The 18,540-nt window shown below is 59.2% G+C and overlaps 1 protein-coding gene and 1 long non-coding RNA gene across 4 annotated transcripts; both read right to left on the bottom strand.

The window, feature by feature from the left end:
• Positions 1-262: 262 nt before the first annotated feature.
• On the bottom strand, positions 263-9,929 carry LOC140643242 (uncharacterized). Of its 3 annotated transcripts, XR_012039544.1 has the most exons (4): positions 9,787-9,929; positions 3,697-3,829; positions 3,281-3,393; positions 263-654 (listed from the first exon to the last, which is right to left on the bottom strand). It is a non-coding gene; the product is annotated as an uncharacterized lncRNA (long non-coding RNA). The 3 variants fall into 3 exon arrangements; XR_012039542.1 differs by lacking the exon at positions 3,697-3,829; XR_012039543.1 differs by lacking the exons at positions 3,697-3,829; positions 9,787-9,929 and adding an exon at positions 4,001-5,944.
• Positions 9,930-11,450: 1,521 nt separating this feature from the next.
• OPTC (opticin) lies at positions 11,451-18,422 on the bottom strand. The gene is made up of 7 exons (XM_072844598.1): positions 18,065-18,422; positions 14,143-14,478; positions 13,553-13,688; positions 12,468-12,626; positions 12,163-12,365; positions 11,921-12,016; positions 11,451-11,790 (listed from the first exon to the last, which is right to left on the bottom strand). Exons 2-7 carry the CDS (start codon positions 14,365-14,367, stop codon positions 11,620-11,622), a joined length of 990 nt encoding a protein of 329 aa, XP_072700699.1. The 5' UTR covers positions 14,368-14,478; positions 18,065-18,422; the 3' UTR covers positions 11,451-11,619.
• Between the last annotated feature and the right edge of the window lie 118 nt (positions 18,423-18,540).

An 18,540-nucleotide genomic window follows, 5' to 3' on the forward strand; every position in this document is an offset into this window, starting at 1 on the left:
GTTCTTGGGTCCAGAATGAAACCTGAGATTTCTCCGGATCCTCCTGCATTCCTGCAGCTCTGGCTGCATCCCACTGCGAATTTAGGGAGCCCTCGCTCTGCCCCCAGCATCCCTGTCAGCCGGGGGCAGCCTGCGGGCTGGGCTCCTCTCTGGGAAAACTAAAATCTGGAATTAAGTTATTAGCTTGATTAATACTTAGGGGGTGGAGAAGAGTGCAAAATCTATGGAGATGCCAGTTTAATAAACAGAATAAATCTCACATTTGCATATTTTATTCCATTGTGCGTACTGATGGGGCCTCCCAACTTCCCCAGCAAGCAGAGAGCATTGCTCTCGGATCCAGCAATGCTCCCAAGGAAAATCACCGCAGTGCCGGCACTCTCGGCGTGCCCTGGGCTCCCCGCACCAGAGGCTGCATTTCCAACCTGCGATTGCAATGGCTTGGATAAGACGCAGACTCGTATGGATGGAGGTGGTCCCTATCCGAGATGTCATCCCACGCCCCACCGAAGGGAATTATTCCTGGGATCAGAGCGACAACAAGATCTTCCAGCGGTCTGGCCACAAAGCATCGCCTGTTGGTACGGTAGAAATGCCTGCGGTGGACCAGGCCATCCACCAGCATCTTCTCCCTGACTGAGGCCAGTAAAAATGCTGCAGAAGTAGGGTAAATCAGAGAAAAACAGCACAAAAATGAGCTATTCTGCCCCCACGTAGGGTCCCCTGCCAGCCCTTAATATTTGGTGCCTGTAGATGAAGCAATTTCCACACCGGGAAGGAATTGCTGGTATTAACCATCCTGCAGCAGGATGAAAAACCATCATCAAAAAGAAAGGCAAAAGGACATTGTTTGAAAATCCAGACCCCAGGCTGGAACAAGTTAATCCCAGTCTGTCGCCGAGATCCTCCCCGACCGTTTCAGTAAGATTTCAGCCCCCTTTCAAAAGGGGATTTTGCAATACATTTACTTACATTGCAAAATGAAAAGTAATTTGGAGCTGAGAAATGGATTATGCTCTGCCGAGAAAGTGTTCAACTGGGGTCTTTTGACAATTTGGAAAGCTTTCCTTTTTCTTCTAAAAAACATGTTGAAACAGAAATCTGTTGAAACCGATGTTTTTCTATAAACACGCCGGGTTTCAACAAACCTCCATTTTTTGAGCAAAAATAATTTGTCTAAAAATTACCAACTGCTTCTGCCTGGGACTGGTCTCATTCCCATGGCACGTGGTTAGATATCGTCCCCAAACCGTGCACAGCCCCCTGAGCCCCATCACGCCATGCCCCATCGCTGGAGGCATTTCCATGGCCACAGACTTGCAGCAGGGCTTGGCCGGCAGCTTTTTGGGTGTTGGAGGTGGGGTTTTTTTGCAGTCGGAGGGGACCAAGCAGCCGCCGTGGGCAGGGAGCATCGCTCCAGCTTCTCAGGGAAGTCCCAGCAGAGAGGCAATAACACCCCTCCTCCTGTGAGGAGCATGCCCAGCCCCATGGCTGCTCCAGACCCCCACCCCCACAGCTGCTACTCTATTTTGGGTTTATATAAGGAAAAATTCTATAGTGTTCACTCGAAAGGTGTTTGGCATCATTTAATACCCCCAGCTGCTGGGACTCTCTCATTTGTGACCGTGAAAGCTGATCAAAGCGCAGTGGAGAGCCACAGCGGCAGAGCCATGGATCGATGGGGCCACAATTACATATTGATTTTTACTTTTTTTTTCCTAGGCAGCTACTTTAACGCCACTGGCGTTCCCCTCCCTCCCAGCCCTCACCACACTTGATCTCTGCAAGACAAATCGGCAGGGTGGATCAGAGCAGGAATTTCCCCTGCTCAATAAAGAAAATTTAAATTTTCTTTAAGCTTTGGGGCAGAATAAGCAATTCCCGTGGCTGCACCGAGCCCTGTCCCCTCTCCCACACTGGGGACACCACTCACGCACAGTTCCAAAGACCCAATAATTAATATTGCAAAGCCAAGTTTCCAAGCCGGGGCACACAGAGCGTTAGAGCAGCCAGAAGCGGGGGCTCTGCTGATGCCAGGGATGGCAAACACTGAGAGCCGTGGTCCCTGTCCCTCGCGGGGAGGATGCTGCGGCTCCAGCGGATCGAAGCAGATCCATGGCATTACCATATTAGCAGCCCTGCACTCCCTCCTCCATTTGTTACCCTAATGGGGATGATTATACTTATTATGGTCTCGGCCGCCAATACTTATTGATTCTGACACCGCAGCGGTCTTAATCAGGGATCCGAAACATGCTATTATTGCTGCTAAAGGGTCATCCACGCGCAAACAGGGCCACGACGATAAAGACAAAAATAAACCCCCGGCAGAAGGCGACGCTGGGTGGACGGGGAGCTTGCTGGCAGGGGGACAGCCAAGTGTCCCCAAACCAGGGTGCTGGCGGTGATGTTGGGGAGGGCAGTGGAGCTGCGAGCAGCTGGGAGCGAGGTTTGCTCGGGAGCAAGTTGCAAACCCCGGAGCACCTGAGCAGCTGATTTTCACACCTCACACGCACGCAGGCGCAGCCGGCCGCCTCCGAGCCGCTGTTCGCCTCTCTCCCCCCAAGCCCGGTGAGTCACCGAGAGGTTCTTATGCAATTGTGAGGAAAAGCTCTAATTGCAGCGGTAATGCCACGGGAGTGACACATGCCAGCACCAAGAGCTGCGGTGTTCGATTAGAAATTAACCACATACATATTTATAGAGCCTGCCTCTGATTCAACCCCTTCCAGCAGGGAGCCGAGAGCCATCGGCCCTTTCCAATGTCCCCCCCCTTCAAAAAGCAGCAGCCCCTTCCCCGCAGCCTGCATGCGCCAAGTCCCTTTCATGGAAATCACCTGCTGTCTGCTTAAAGTAGCTCTGGGAACAAATGCAAAATAAATATATTTAAAACATGAATAAACGGAGATGCAGAAGGCGCTGCAGCAGTACGTCGCTGGCCCTTCCCGCGCTCCCACTGCTGGTGTTCATTAGCAATACAGCATGCACGGGGCAGGCTGCATCAATCCGCTCAGCGATAATTAATTCATAAGCACAACCATCAATTTTTGCGCATGTCCTCATGCAAGTTTTATCAGCGGAGCCACGCGAGCGCCCGCCAGGTCTGGGCATCGCCGTGCCCGGTGCCGGCAGTGGCACGCAGAGCAGCCGGCCAGGGGACGGCAAACCCAGCTTTGCCGCCCAGGGGATCCTCCCAGCCTAATCAGCCTCTTGGCAAAGCCACCTAATGACCTGCTGGAGACCAGCAGGTCCCTCTGCTTCTCCTTCTCCGCCTGCTTACCTAAGAGATGTCCCACTGCAGCTCTGTCCATCCATCCGAGGAGTCCCTCTGTCCCCAGCCACCAGCACACGTGTCCTCTGTCTCCAGCAGACCCAGGGCAGTCAAGATCCAGGCTGGAGGTTCGCAGGCAAATGGAATAATTTGCATTTGAGCAGACAAAAGAGCATTTAAGATGCTGACTGGGACCCTGACCCAAGTCACCCCCATCCCTGCTCCCCTCCTGCCATGGAGGACCCCAGCATCCCCAAACCCCCATGCAGGGCCCTCCATCCCTGTGCTGAGCCACAGTTCAATGCGGGTGATTTCCCGGTCAGAGGGAAACTGAGGCCGCAGAGGCGTGCAAGGGATCGATTTCCCCTCCCACAGCTCACTGAGTCCTTGGGAAATGCCCCACTCCGTGCCTCAGTTTCCCTCACCTGTGGAGGTCTCATCCCTTCTTTGCCACGAGTGCTCAGAGCTGGGGGTGAGAGGGACCAGCGCTGGCAGCCACAGGTTAGGGTGCATGACCAGCACATTTCAGAGCCCTTTCTGGACCCAATTCTCCTTGCACTAATGAGGGGGAAAATCAGAATAATCTGTTGGTGGAGCTGGAGGAAACTCCCACAAGAGAAAAGCCCACTCCTGGGCTGTTCCCCCCCTGAGCCCCAGGCCTGCTCCACACCACTGCCAGGCAGAGAAATCGCTTTTGCAAACGCTTCTACCTTCTGCAATTGAACTCACTGTGCCATCGCTGCCGTTCCTTCCCCCTCCGCAGACAGAGGCTCTGGGAGGTGACAGGTCCCTGGTCCTCACCGGAGGGACCGTCTGACATCTCCCGGGGAGCCACTTGAGATGCAGAGCCCATCCCTGCTCTCACAGGGGTCATTTTTTTTTCTCTCCGCTTGGCTGGCCCGTGCGGACGCTTGTCACCCGCTCCATCCGCAGCGGCTGTCTGCGGCGAGTCCCCGGGAGGGAAGGCAAGGGAGTGCAGCCCAGATGCTTCACCTGGAGCTGATGGTCCATCCTGGTGGGACGTGGAGCTGCCCGCTGCAGCCCTGCACTGGGGGGAACAGTCCCTGGTGCCCCCCCATCACCTGGGTGACACTGGGAGCGCAGAGCTGGCACGGGGCAGCCCTGGCCACGCTGGGGACGGGGCAAGCACAGAGACAGCCGGAGAGCACGGAGAGGTGGAGGAGAGAGCACAGGCAATCCATTTGCGATGTGCATCGATTCCTAATGTGCCCGGTAGCCTGTCTGGCTCTTTGGGGAAGCATTAGGAGATGATGCTTAGAAAAGCTATCCACGGCCCACTGCAGTAAAACCCTCGATTACCTCACTGCCACGGCGTGGAGCCCGGGAGGACGGGGAGAGTGGGTACGGGGCCAGGCATCCCCCGCAGCCAGCGTCCCTCCAACCCCCGGCCACCTCTGCCACGTGTCACCCATCCCAGAGATGGGCAGGGGAAGGGAAGAAAGTCAATGTCCTGGCCCTGTGCATGGGCTCTCCCCGTGGGTCCCCACTACCCAAGAGGGTGCTGCCCTCTCTGCAAGGGCAAGGATATCCCGGGAAGCGGCCACCCAAATCCCCCCCAGCCTGCTCTGCCTGCCTCCTCCCTGCCTGGGTGAAATTGTGGTTGCAGAAAGCAACATCTGACAGCCCCTAGCCATGGAAAAAGGCAGTGAAAGGGCAGTTCTCAGGGTGGGGGGGGACAGCAGTGAGACCCAAAACCTTGCAGGCAAGTGCCTTCCTGCAGACAGGACTGGCCCAGCTCTTCAGAGAGCCCAGCGGTGCTGCACAACGGCTTTGGCTCTTAAGCAGAGAGGCGAGGGAAAACAAAACCTCTCCATCCAGCTGAAAGCACCAGGGGAGTGACAGGTAGGTAGAAATAATTACTCAGATTGGAATTTGGGGTAATTATGTTCTGCGTTCCCGCAATTTGCCCTGTGGGGAAGCCTTTCAGCAACCCCCCAATAAAACAGATTTATCATCGGCTGAACACCAGGTCCTTTCCCTGTAATCTTCAAACTCAGACATATATTTCTATGATCATAAATTAGCAATACTTGCACTCGCTCTCTCAAAGCTGTTTCTCTCTTCCCCCTCTCCAGGTTTTCCGCATCCTACAGAAACGGAAGATCCAGGCTCCGGCTGGTTATTTTAAAAGACGGCGATCAATCAGGCATGCCAAGCTCGGCTCTCCTCCTCCCGCTCCGGGTCCACGGCACACCAACACGCCGGCTGCTGCCGCACCAAGCTCTTCCTTAGGGGTGCATCACCCCTAAACCAACATGTGGCCGCCCAATTCATGCTTGAAAGAGTTTGGCTTCAGGTCAATTACAAAAAAAACCACCAAAAACTAAAGCCAGGAGTGGGGAAGCCCTGAGCTGGGGAATGAATCCCTGGTGGGGGAGACCCACGTGCCCAGCAGGACCCTGGTCCTTGTCCCAGCATCCCTGGAAAAGCCTGGCTGGCAGCACGGAAGAGCCATACTTGTTGGCGTTTTTTCTCCATTTCATCATTTCTCCCCAGTCAGACGGTTTGGCATGTCAGCTGGCGGATGGGAGACGGTGCAGGAACAGAGTCACCTTGGAAATGCTGGAAGAAACTCTTCCCTCTGCAGCAACAGGCCAGGACTGCTCGGGGGGAGGATCTGGGTGCCCCTAGGCTGGGAGCAGCATCGGGGTGGAAATGCCCCCATTTTGGGGAGACATCAAGCAGCTTTCACCCCCCCCCACCCCCCCACGGAGGTGACACTGTCACTCCTGGCTGCAACAGGGACATCAGCTCATACACCACAGGCTCAAGCATCCTCCAGACCAGCCGCATCTCCCTGGGTGCGGTGCTTCCAGCCGAGACTCCCCTCTCCTTAGCTCCATCACCCCCAGCCTCCCTGCAGCCCCCCCCCCCAAAACCAGGCCCCTCTGAACTCTTCCCTCCGCAGGAATTGGGTTAAGCTGGGGGACCCCCCCTCCCGGAGGACACGTGCCTCCCGTCGCAGAGCCTTTCCCAGGCGTCAGGGCTCCTGTTGACAAGACCTAACGCAACGTTGCTAATAATAGCTGTATCTTGGTCGCATCTCCCATCCTGGAGCAGCTCATGGCAAGAAGTCCCTCTCGCTCTGGAGCAGGGTAGAGAAGAGCCGGGAAAGCCCCGGGGTGCTGCAGGCACCCCCAGCCCTTCGGAGACCCACAGTGTGCCTCAGGGAGGGGGCTGATTTTCTACAGATTATTTTTATGCTAAACATTCACAATTTGGAGGGAGGAGGATGTGAAGAGGGAAAGAATGTGTTTTCTTCTTTCTCTTCCTTTTGCTGTGTTTTTCTTCCTCCTTTTTCCAGTGGTGAAGTGGAAAATGGGGAGAGGAAAAGCCTAGTTTCCCCCCCCCCCCCCCATTTCCATTGTTGAGTTTCCCTGAAGGGGCTCGGGCAGCTGTCTGCACCCCGGTGATAATTCATGAACTGCGCTTACATCTCCAGAGCCCTTGCAGCTCCCATCTAATGAATCCCAGCACTGAGATCCTTCAGAAAAAAAGGACAGATCTGGAAGCTGAGCAGCGACACAGCTCTCCCCGGGTGGCCCCTATTAATTAATCCATTAGTGTTAGGGATGTACAACCTCTCAGACCCTAAGGCACCGATCGGGATTTCTCCACATGAGATGCTGTGTAAATATAGGCAGAAAAATGAGGTTTTGGTCAGTCCGGGGGAGCCTGGTCCCAGGTCAGCTGCCTGGGTTGGGGACACGGAGTGGGACACATCGAACTTGGGCAAAGTCCTGCCCCGATGCTGGGCGGTGGGAGCTCGCCGAGGGCTTCGGCAGGGCTGCGCGAGTGCTCCAGCCACGAGCTGCACAAACAGCCGCCCTAAACGATCGCACGCTAAGCGCAAATCAGTGCCTTGAGCCAACAGCCAGTTAAGTGCTATAAATAAAGCTGTTATCATCCGTGCCTCACTCGCTGAGCAAGCTGGGCCACAGCACTTCCTCCCCAGCAGCATTTAAGGGTGATTTCTAGCCCAGAGGAGGCCAGGAGCTTGTCAGCATCCACAGTTCAGTGGCCTTTTTCCATCCTGCCATTGATTTTGCACTTGGCCAATAAATCCACTGGTTGCCTGCCCCGCGCACGGGTGGGGGACGGGGCTGGCACAGACATGGCCACTGTCCCGGACAGGGAGACCTGTGTTATCTCTGCGGCCTCTTCCCAGCTTGCCTGGGTCCTAGGAGGGCTAAGAGCCTCCGTCCTCCTCCTCCTGCTGCTGCTCCGATTCCTGTTTCAGGACCCTAACCCCAGCCACCACTGTTCTGTTCCCGACCTGGCCCCCCCAGCGCTGCAGTAAGCTGCCTGTGCTGCCCTGGCTGAGAAGCTGGAAAAGGATGGCTCTGTCCCCAGGTGGTGGCCAAGGGACATGGCCCAGCATGGCACAGGGAGCTCCTGGTCATGCTGGTGGGAGGAGAGCAGAGAAGAAACCTGGGTGAGGAGGGGGCTGCAGGAAGAGGGATGGGCATGGTGATGGGAGAGGAGCTCCTTTCCCACCGGGGGACAAGGACCTGCGGGAGGAAGCCTGAGCAGGAGGCAGCTCACGGACAGGCGTAGCAGCAAACCGAGTCCCTGCAAGGATGCCACATGCTGTCCCAGCTCCTCCTAAATCAACCCAAGGGAAGGAGCGTGCTCATGCCACGCTCCCCAGCGGACAGAGAGGCAGAGGAGGGAGAAGGCTGCTGCTCTCCAGGGCTTGAAGACTTTCCCGTCTCTGTTTTGGTGCTGGTTAATGATGCATGGCCGGGGCTGGGAGGAGAGCGTGGAGGGGGAGGGCAGGATGGAGGAGGAGGGGGGCCCATATGGAGACGCTTCTCCCAGAGAACGGCAAGATGCTGAGCTGGCTTGAGATCGGGAGCTCACCGAGATGTTGGCTGTAAGAGCCAAGCAATCAATATGTGAAAATCCAGCCCAGGCGAGGAAGGTGACCTTGAGCAGCAGAGAGATGGAGGGAGGAGAGCTGCATGAATTACACACGGAGACGCTCTCTGGGTGATGGAGGAGGGATGAAGGGGAACGAGAGGGACAGGCAGGACGTGAGCCCTCTGCTTGGCTGCTGCAGAGCCTGCTGTGTGCCCGGGGAGAGGACAGCCATGGATCCAGCCGGAGAGGATGAGGGGAGGGAGGTTAGTGCCCAGAGCCAGCCTGCTCCTCCCTGTCCATCCCTGCACACTCTGTACCGAGGAGGACGCAGCTCCTCGCACGTATAAAACACTCTGGGAGCATCCGCTTCTCTCATCCATCCCCTCCAACTGGGACGGCTCCCGGTGCTCCCCCCATCCCGCATCATTTAACTGTCTCCAGCAACAGGGCTGCCACCGTTTTCCGTCAGAGACTACTTTGAAGCCCCACAGCTCCTGCTGTTACTCAGCAAACACTCACGAGATCAGAGCGACGCTTTGCCTTTGCAGGGCTCCAGCTCACGGCTTCTAACGTGGGCCCTGCGCTAATTCCGCTCTCCGGCTGCTCCGCTCCCTCCCCTGCTGCTGCCTGGCCCCATGTGCCTGCAGCGGGTCTGCTCCTCTGCTGGCCCCATTAGCTGGGCTCAGGCGGTGCCCGTGGCAGGCTGGCAGAAGAAGCACGTGTACCTCAGGAGAGATGCGCAGTCCTGTACATGCATATATGCATGGGACAGGCTGTGCAACCCTATAAAGCCTCTTGCCACTGCAATGGCTTAAAATACAAGCAGGTTCCAAAGCCAGGTGGTGACCCTGTCCCTCAGGAGCGGCACAAGCAGAGGCATCAGCTGGGTAGAGCTGCAGACCTCAAGGGATGGAGAGGAGCCAGGACTCCCAGCTGCCCGGCCGCAGCCTAAGGGACATGGGGCAGTGGGCAGCAAGGGTGACAGACGGGGTGGCTGGGTCTCAGACATGCTACCAAGCCAGCCTGGAGCAGGACTGTCCTGCTGGCAGGAGGGCTCAGCAGAGCCTCTAACACCTGTTGCCATCTCCAGCCCTGGGGAAGGCTCTCTGCCTCCACTCCGGACCCAGGGCAGGATCCATCCAGCCACTCTGGGGTGCTCGGGGAGAGCCTGGGGACAGCCGATCCCCACGGAGGGGATGAGGCACCTCCGCAGGGTGGGTGAGGGCTGTAGGATCAGTGGCAGAAGGGGGTTGCTGTTCCCTACACAATGCTGCAAAGCCAGGCGCTGATTTCTTCCTCCCCCCACCTTGGCAGCAGCAAGGACAGGAGAGCAGAGTTAATGACTGCACCGGCAGAATGGCAGAGCTGAGCCCCCAGCAGCCCCCTCCCAAAGACAGCCCCAGCCTGGCCCCCTCCCAGGCTTTGGGGAAGGTGAAGACCTGCTGCCCCAGCCTGCTCCCTCCTGCCTGGGTGTGCGAGGGGACCCGGGAGCCACACAAGACAAGGCAGCACTGCTGAACCTCAGCTCTCCCCCAGCAAAGCCCCCCCAGAGCCACCCCACTGCTCTTAGAAAAGTTTGGCTTCTGCAAAGCCAGCAGCCCCGTCTCCCCGACAGACATCCCTGCACCTACCTTGCTTTCCTCCCCCATGAAGCAAACCCTTCTCTCTCCCCTCTGCAGCTCCTTTTAATCCTTCCTCTGCCAACAAGAAGCACCTGGGCTATTCCCCAGCTGCGTGGGCATGCCCGTGAGACAATAAAACCACCCCAAAAGGGAGGTAAACAGCAGAGTGAGTTTGCAGTCCAAAGTTAAGGTCAGGCATTTCCAAACACTCTGCCTTGCCATCTAGTGGGATGAACGCGAAGGACCGGGGCTCGCTGTTGGGAAAAGTTGGCCAACTCCATCCCGCTGGAGCAGAGCCTGGCTCGCAGCGATAGTTCATCCCATGGCAGCAGATGAGATCACCGGGGGTAAAGGACGGTGCGAAGGTGTCAGAAGGATGGATGGGGAAGGAGGAGAGAGAGGGGGATAGACAGACAGGGGATAGATGGATAGAGCTGTTTCAAGGATGACATGACAACAGTGGTAATAAATCCTGGCATTTGAGATCTAGCCTGAAAGGAAAGGCTGGAATGGCTCTGAACTCCCGTTTATGAAGAGCCTCGGCTTTTGGATCAACATAATCCATGTCTGAGTTGGGTTTTGCATGGAAAAGAAAGGCAAGGGGAGAGAAGCGGGGCTCACACACACACACACACACGCTCCGTGCCACCAGCTGCTGGCATGCTCGTGCCTGTGCCGTGCCAACGAGGCAGGCTTGCAGGCATGAGCGCCCAGCGGCGTTTGCAGCGTGCCCGTAGATGGGAGGCTGGATCTTCTTGGGAGGTTTTCTCCAGCCGCCTTAGTTTGCCTCCCCAGGCCCGGAGGATGTGGGCTGAGCTCAGTGGTTTCAGTTCAGGATTTTGGATTCTCCAGGGATGTGTCATCCCTCTCAGGGTATGCGTGTTTGTTACATGTGTATAAAAATATATATGAATACATTATATTTAAAATATCTCACCACTGGGCAGCTCTTTTCGGGTGTTGAAAGCTGGGATGGTACAAGATATTTTAGCTACCTCTGAGTGATTCCTTCCTGCTGGACCTGGGGCCGTTTGGCCAAGCTCCAGTGCTGCTCCAGCCTTTCTCTGCAGCTGAAGCAGACCCAAACCCAGGGACACCCTCCCTCCGGGCAGAGCTCATGCTGGAGACCCCGCCTGGTACCAGCACAGCTCCCAGCCGCAGTGGGGGTCAGGGTCCCAGCAGATCAGGGGCCACGGGCCTGCAGCGGGTCTGGGGTGAGGGGATGGAGGACTCCAGTTGCTCTGCGCTGAGGTTTCCTATCACATCCTCTTTCGGAGCGCACGGGGACAGCCCAGCTGTGGCCACAGCTCACACCCGGGTGTGCAACACTCCTCTGGGGCCACACAGACCCACCTGATGGACCTGGGGACGGCTCAGGGGACAGCCTGATCACACAGGTCAAACCTGATGTGGCCAAAGCATCGCCTCTCTGGAGCAATGTAGCTCCCGATCCCTGTCCAGGAAACCCTGGAAGCAGACACGGAGGGGTCTTCCCAAGGCCCAGGAGGAAATTGAGGAAGAAGTGGGACACAGGGAAGTCCCCGTCTTTGCAAACCAGCACCGTTCACAAAGCAGCTGCTGGGCTGGGGCTTTCCGCTGCTCTTGCTGTTGAGAACAAGACACTGAATGCATTTTTAAAAGTCTTCATTTTATTAGAGCTGCCCATCCCCTGCTCCGTTTGTCCCAGAATTGAGTTCACCCCTACACAGACACTCATCTCGCACCGGGGTTAAATGCATCTGCCTTAACCTCATGTTTTCCATGGGGCAGCAGGGTCTGAGGGGGGGGCATGGTGGGTCCGGGAATGCTCGCCCTTCTTTCCCAGCGTTGGGGCCGTGGGGCTCAGAAGAAGCGGCCTGTGGGCAGGCGGGGCAGGCAGAAATAGGCATTGGGGAAGAGGCTGAGGTTGATGGGGTTGCCGTCGAGGCGGATGTCCTCCAGCGCCCTGCGGATCTGGCTGTGGTCTTGGCTGTCGCAGAACGTGTCCTCGTGCATGGTCTGGATGTTGTTGTTCTGGCCAGGGAGGAAAAGGGCAAAATCAGATTCAAAGGGATGGGGAGGAGGAGGAAGAGGAGGAGGAGGAAGTGGTGGTGGGCTCTGCTAGACCGAGGTACAGACAAGCCGGGGTCCAGGCTCATCTCACCTGGAGGTGCAGGGAGCGCAGGCTCTCAGGCAGCGGCACTGGGATATAGTCCAGCTGGTTATCGGACAGATGGAGAAACTGCAGCTGCTTCAGGTCCTGCGGGAAGAGGGGAGAGATGAACCTCCCTGCTCCCAGCCCCGCTCTAGCTCTCTGCACCATCCCTGTTACCCCTTGGCATGGCAGGTTTGGGCTAAAACCAGCCTGGATTCATCCACCGGGTGCTGGGCAGCCCCAGCACCCACCCGGAAAGCTTCAGGCCGCAGGCCGGTGCTGGGTATCCTGTTGAGACGGGCATCCAGCCGGACGATGCTGAGGGGCAGCTCGGGCAGCGCCGTCAGCCTGTTCTCAGGCAGGATGAGCTCCTGCAGGCTGGGGAGCAGGCGGAAGGCGTCCACGTCCACCCAGGAGATGAAATTGCTGGTCAGGTCTATTCGCTTCAGCTTCTCTGGTGGGAGAGGAGGGAGGAGATGAACAGGGACCCACGCAGAACTGCTTATTCCACCCATGCCCCGTTGCAGAGCCTGGCCCTTCCCTTGCCTCGACGTACTCAGCCCCGTGAAATCACTGGCCCGGATTGTGCCGATGCGGTTGAAGCGGGCGTAGAGGTAGGTGGTCTCCGGCGGCAGGGGTGGGATGTGCTCCAGGTCGGCATCATCACAGTAGACGGAGGTGCCGATGCACAGGCAGAGCAGGCAGCTGGGCAGGCCTGGGGGTGCAGAGGCAACCCTTGGCACGGCACGGCTCTCCTGACCCCCCCAAAGTACACCAGCATGCAGGGAGATGGGAGGACGTGCCCACCCCTGCCCATGCTGTGGGTACACGAAGTCTTTAGCACCCGGAGCTGTCACAGCCCCAGCACCTTCATCAGCAAAACAGCCCAGGGCACCTCGTCAAGGGAAGGGCCAGAAACTCCCAGCCAAAAGACCTGCTAATAAATGAAGCTGCTCGGGGCCAAATACCTCCCGTGGGAGGGGGGGAAATGTAAGGTTGCCAAACACAGCAGCATTACACCCCGGGCTCACTTGGCCCCTTTAGTTCTTCCACAGAAGGAAACAGAACAAAAGAAAACAGTTTTGCATCGAGCAAAACATCTGTCTCGGCTGCGTGAGGGTCCTGGCAAGCTGGGCAGGGGTAGCAGGAGGGGTAAAGCCGTGTCCCCCCCATGCACATGCTCCCTCTCCTCTCCCCCAGCGCCCGCGAGACTCAGCATCCATTAGCGGGGGACTTCAAAGCAGCAAGGCAACAATTTCCCTTTGCCTCCTACTTAATTTGTCCCAGTCCAGAGTGACAGAAAATGAATAAAGATATTTATCCCTCGCTACAGGATTTTAATTGTCACTAATCTAATTGCTACTCTGTCCGACTGTCGCAATGCCTCTGCTCATTAAAATGTTGCTGCTTTGCTGGAGCTCTTGTTTCCCAGAAATATCTCGCTGCAGCCCTCCTGCCCGCTGTGTGATAAGACGCACCCCCAATTTGCTCTGGGCAGAGCAAATAACTGCTGCTGTCTGCTGGCGGCAAAAGGATTTGCTCCCTTTTCTCCAGAGCACCAGCCCTGCCACCCCTGGGATATGTGGCTGCATCCCGTGGGAACCAAACCCCTCTGTGCTGCACCCAGGGGTCCGCGCTCACCCTGAGGGGGGACGGGTGCTGGGCGGACGGGGCCAGCAGTGGTCGGAGACTGCAGCTTCAGGGTTTCAGCCGCGGTGCCCAGGTTTGGGAGAGTCGCGGGGTCCTTCGGGCGAGGAGCCAGGGTGCCGACCTCGATCTGCAAACGCAGCCTGGGCGTGAGGGTTGGGGTGGCCGAGCGTGTCCTCCCGCTCCCCTCCAGCGCAGGAGGCACTGGTCGAGGGATCAAGGGCACTGGGTAGGTCTTATTGAAAAGCCAGCTCCTCCTTGGAGAGCTCTCCTAGCTCAGGGCTTCAGAACCCCCCCTCCCCATTTGCCCAGAGGGATGCAGGAAGCTTCATGTCCTGGCTTCCTGCAGGGATGCTCTGGCCAGGCGCTGGCAGGGGACAAGGAAGCTGGCAGAGGTCGGGGTCGGGTAAAGCCTTTCCTGCCACCAGCAAGAGTGGTGGAAGAGCCACCAGGGCTCGTAGGCTTGCGCAAGAGGCTGGTTCTCCAGCTGTGCCCCATCCATCCCTTGGACCAAGCCCCTTTCTCAGGATGCACCCAAGGAAGACCCGCCCTGCGCACCGGGTGCTCTCCTGCGTCCCCCTCACCTTCGGAGCGAGGTCACCATAATCGTAGAGCTCCTCATAGTTGCTCAGGTCAAGGATCTCACCGTAGTTGTCCAGCGTCAGGTCATAGTTCTCCAGGTCCAGGTTTTCATAGAGTGCAAGATCAGCTTTTGGCTTCTCTGCCTTCCTCCTCTCCTCCTTGGCTGGGACAGCCCAAGCTGCCCTCAGACACAGGCTGGCCATGCCCAGCCAGGCCAGGGTCCGCATCCTGCACCCAGCCGGGGTCACCGCTCCGAGGGCAGCACTGGGGACCGTGGTCCCGGGCAGCGCAGGGCTCCAACAGGGCCAGCAATGCAGAGCAGGATGGGGCCAGGTGTCCTGGAAGAGTTGCAAAGCAGTGAAAGCAAAGAGGGGACGGGAAGGCTGGACCAGCATGCTGGCCGCAGCCAGCCCTGCTCTGCAGCCGTGGTGGGGACTGCGGCCACGGCGGGGGACAAATGACCTCCGCCCCTGGCCCCGGGAACATTACGACGTCCCTTTTCTTTTCAGCCCATTTCATGCTCGGCTGGGCAGCTGGGCAGGAGAGGCCCCGGGGCCGTGCCGGGCTGCCCTCGCTTCCCGGCTTTCCCAGCCCCGAGGAGGTGGTGAGGGGGTCGGGAGGTGACGAGGGGGTTGGGGTCCTGCTCCAGCCCCTCAAGGCGGTGGGTGAAGCTGGTCGCTGGCCGATAAACCCAGCAGCCAAGCAGAAACAACGCCAGGAGCCCTGGCACTCTGCTGCTCTTCCCTTTGCTCCCCCTTGCTCTTACACCCAGGTCCAAAGCCCTGAGATGCTCTCAGCCTCCAGCGTCCTGGGTGAGCCAGCGGCAGGGGGGACCGGAGGCCGCAGGGTACCTGTGACTCGACCCTGAGCACAGGGGCTGCCTGCACGGGGACACCCCCGGCTCTGCAGCCCGGGCAGGGTGCTCCTGGCAGCCCCCCACCCAAACCCACCAGGGTTCATTCCTAAAGGAAGCTCGCTTCCACCTGAAGCTGGCCCCTGCGCGTGGGTCCCCAGCACCCACCCGTGCACCCTGTGCTGCAGCGTCGCCCACCCAGTGGGCTGCGCACCCACATGTGCACCCACAGCAGAGCAGGCGGACGGGCCCGGCACCCAGCAGCCTCCCACACTCCTCTTCCAAACCAAATGCAAAAGCAGTGACCCAGCTCAGAGTTTTTGCACCTCAGACTGAGGATGCTGCTCCTTAATTTCTGCCCGTTTCCCACAGATCAAACCTTTATAAGTAGAGCGAGCCCCCCGCACACGTTGCCGGCCCCCAGCCCTCCCAGCCCTGCAGCTCACCCAGCCCAGCTCAGCGCTGGAGGAGCAGAAAGAAGATGGCATGGACGTACCCCCCTTCCCCTCCTCCTCGGCGTGCGAGAGCCCTGTTCTGCTCCCGTGGGCTGGTGCACTGGCCAGGGAAGGGCTGCCCGGCTTTTAATGCAGGGAGAGGAGGGGGGGGCTGCACAGAGGGGCCTGGCACGGCTGCTGGAGGGGAGAGGCAGGATGTGGCCAATCAAGCTGGCAGCCCCCCACTGGGACATTATATTGTCCCCAGGGGTGAGCCAGCCCCAGTGGTGTCTGTCCTCCAACAGCCCAGGCTTGTGTCTGGGGCTGTGGGGAACGGGACGGGATGGGGAACACGCTGTGCTCCCTGCCCTGGTGTCCCCGTGGATGATGGGGACACACAGCCCTGGGCAGAGGGGACAGAGCCAGCCCCATCCCTGCCCCAACAAGCCCACGTCCTTCCAAGCCACAGAGCGATTTCCAGCTGTGGCTGTCCCCAGGGATGCAGGAATGGCAAAGCACCAGGCACAGCCCCCCTTGCTGATCTGGGTTTCAACGGGGTGGGACCCCGGGACCCCATGAGCATCCCAGCCCTAGGGAGGGTGCGGGGGGACCCGCTGGTCCCCAGGGTTTGGGGGTCGGCACAGGCCCACCCCAGCAGCCAGATGGCTGGTGATATTCGGCTCGTCCGCCCCCCTCGCCTCCCACGGGGCTCAGCGCCGCTCGCCCCTCTGCGCACTGTTGCTTTGGAAACATGGGGGTGGTTTGGGGAGGGGGAGCTGATGTGGATGGAGGGGAGCAGCGCTGCTCCCCGCACCGGGGTAGGATGGGAGACGTCCCCCATCTCCCCCTGTGTGCACCCGTGTGCCCTGGGGTGGGGGGCTGCTCGATACCCCCCACGTAGGGCTCAGTTTGGGGGTCCACAGCCCTGCTTCGTCCTCTGGGGGGGAGACGTCATTGCCAGGGACGTGTCCTGTGGGGTTGGGACACCCCAGCATGGGCAGGGTGTGCACGACAGCCCCACGGGCTCCTCGCAGCGCTGGGCAGCCTTGTGCACACACAGCCACCCACCGCCATAAAAATGTTCTCTCTCGCAGGCAGATCGCAGCCCACGCGCTCACCCACCCGAGACGTTGCACCCATCTGCTGGCGCTTGCTGGGCAGGCAGGGACACCCTGGCAGCCCCCCACCAGCGGGCACGGGCCTCGTCCATGCCCCCGCAGCCCCCTCGCCCCCAGCGTCCCCCCTGCTAGGGCAGCCCCAGTCCTGCTCTGCCCGGAGCAGAGCAAAGGGCCACCGCTAATCTTCGTTAAGCCCCTCATTAGGCAGCTTGGCAGCCACCGTGATGGAGGCGATGTGGCAGCCGGGAGCAGGGGGGGAATTACAGCTGACCCGGTGCCTGGCTCCTTGGAGGGGCTGCAGGCGCTTTTCCAGGGTCAGTGGCTGAGTCGTCCCCCCGCCTCCCCAGGGAGAGGGGCTTTGGTCCAGCGCGGCTGGAGGGGACCCAGCGTTCAGATGGCACCTTCTGCTCCAGCTCTGGGGGCAGCTCCTGCCCAGCAGCCTGGCACGGTGGAAACTGCTGCAAAGCAAAAGCCTGCGCTGGGGCTGGCGGGGGTCCCCGGGGCGGCGGGGGTCCCCGGGGCAGCGGGAAGGAGCCGGTGTCCATCCTCGCACCCACTTCTTCCCTTGTCCTCAGAGGCAGCGGCACCTCAGCAGCCGCAGCAAACGCCCGCGTGGATGGCATTGCCCGAAGGGTTGATGCAAACCCTCACAGCAAGAGAGGTCCCTACTCAGGCACCCACAAGTGGGTGGGGGGGGTCACCAGCAGCAAGGGGGCTTGATTTGAGCACTAACTCATCCTGCTCCAAACTGCCTCTTGCCGTATCCAGCTGCTCCCCAGTGGGCCCACAGCTCCCTCCCCAGCACTTGGAAGATGAGCACGTATCGTGCCCTTTCACACCCACCCCAACAGCCCCACTCAGCCCCCACTAACGAGGGGTTTCCAGCCTCCCCCCTGACCCCACAACGTGCACGGCGAGGGCAGAGCTTCCCACGCCGCCGGCCCAGGTCCCACTCCCAGGGCAGCACGGCAGCTGTTTGCAGAGAGAAGAAACGAGCCCCCCTGCTTTTGCAGTGCTTGGCTCCCCCAGGAGACAGGGCTGACTTGCCCGGGGAGGCAGTGGGTGAATGCACACCTGGGAGCGCATGACTCACGCCCCGATCACAAAATACGGAGATTTTATTCTCCAGCATAAAAACATAAGGGGAGCTCGCTGCCTGTGCCTGCTCCGCACGCGCACACACATCCCCCTCCTGCCAGCGTGCACGCTCCCGTGAGCAGCCCCACGCCGCAGCCCATGCGTTCGCACCCGCGCCCACAGCCATCCTCCCTCTCCGCTCATGATTCACGTGGGGAGAGCAGCAGCAAGAGGAGATTTTTGAAGCTGCAGCGATGGGCAGAAGGATAAGTCACTGCCTACACCCGTTCTGCTCGTGTGAAAACACGCGTGCACCCCACACGACCGCAGCCCTGGGGATGGATCCAGGCTCATTGCTGTGGGTGGGAGAGACACCTCCCCCCCAGCAGCCCCCACGCAGGCCCTGGAGCCCCTCCATGCTGTCCCCCCAGGGCAAACTCACCCTGGGGACATGCGTCCAGCTTCCCTGGGAGCATGAAGGTGACGTGGGGGCAGCTCAGCTGGAGTTCACGCAGCGCATGCAGCGATCGGCTTCTCCCAGCCAGCTTGCAGGGACAATAACGCCCATCAGCTGCAGCCACGGCCCTAGGAGCTGCAGCCGAGGTCAGGCTCTCTTAATTAGTAGAGGTGCTCATTAGGACAGGCACATGGCTCCACAAGCCTGCCCACCGCTGCTCTGCAGGGGGGCTTTGCAGGCGTGCCCGCTGCTTTGATGCTGCTTGTGAGTCCAACCCAGCATCGGTTCACACGAGGGCACAACGCAAACAACCCCCAAGCCCGTCAGCCTCCCGCTGCGGGGACCCCCCGGGGTCTCCCGAGCTCCCACTGTTGGGAAAGTTGGCCCCAGAGGAGGAAATTCTGGTCCTGAATGAAGCGGCAGCTCCCGCGCAGCGAGGAAGATGAGGATGGATCAGAGAG

The sequence above is a fragment of the Ciconia boyciana genome, chromosome 23 (genome assembly GCF_034638445.1).
Source record: "Ciconia boyciana chromosome 23, ASM3463844v1, whole genome shotgun sequence".
NCBI classification, from domain to species: Eukaryota; Metazoa; Chordata; class Aves; order Ciconiiformes; family Ciconiidae; genus Ciconia; species Ciconia boyciana.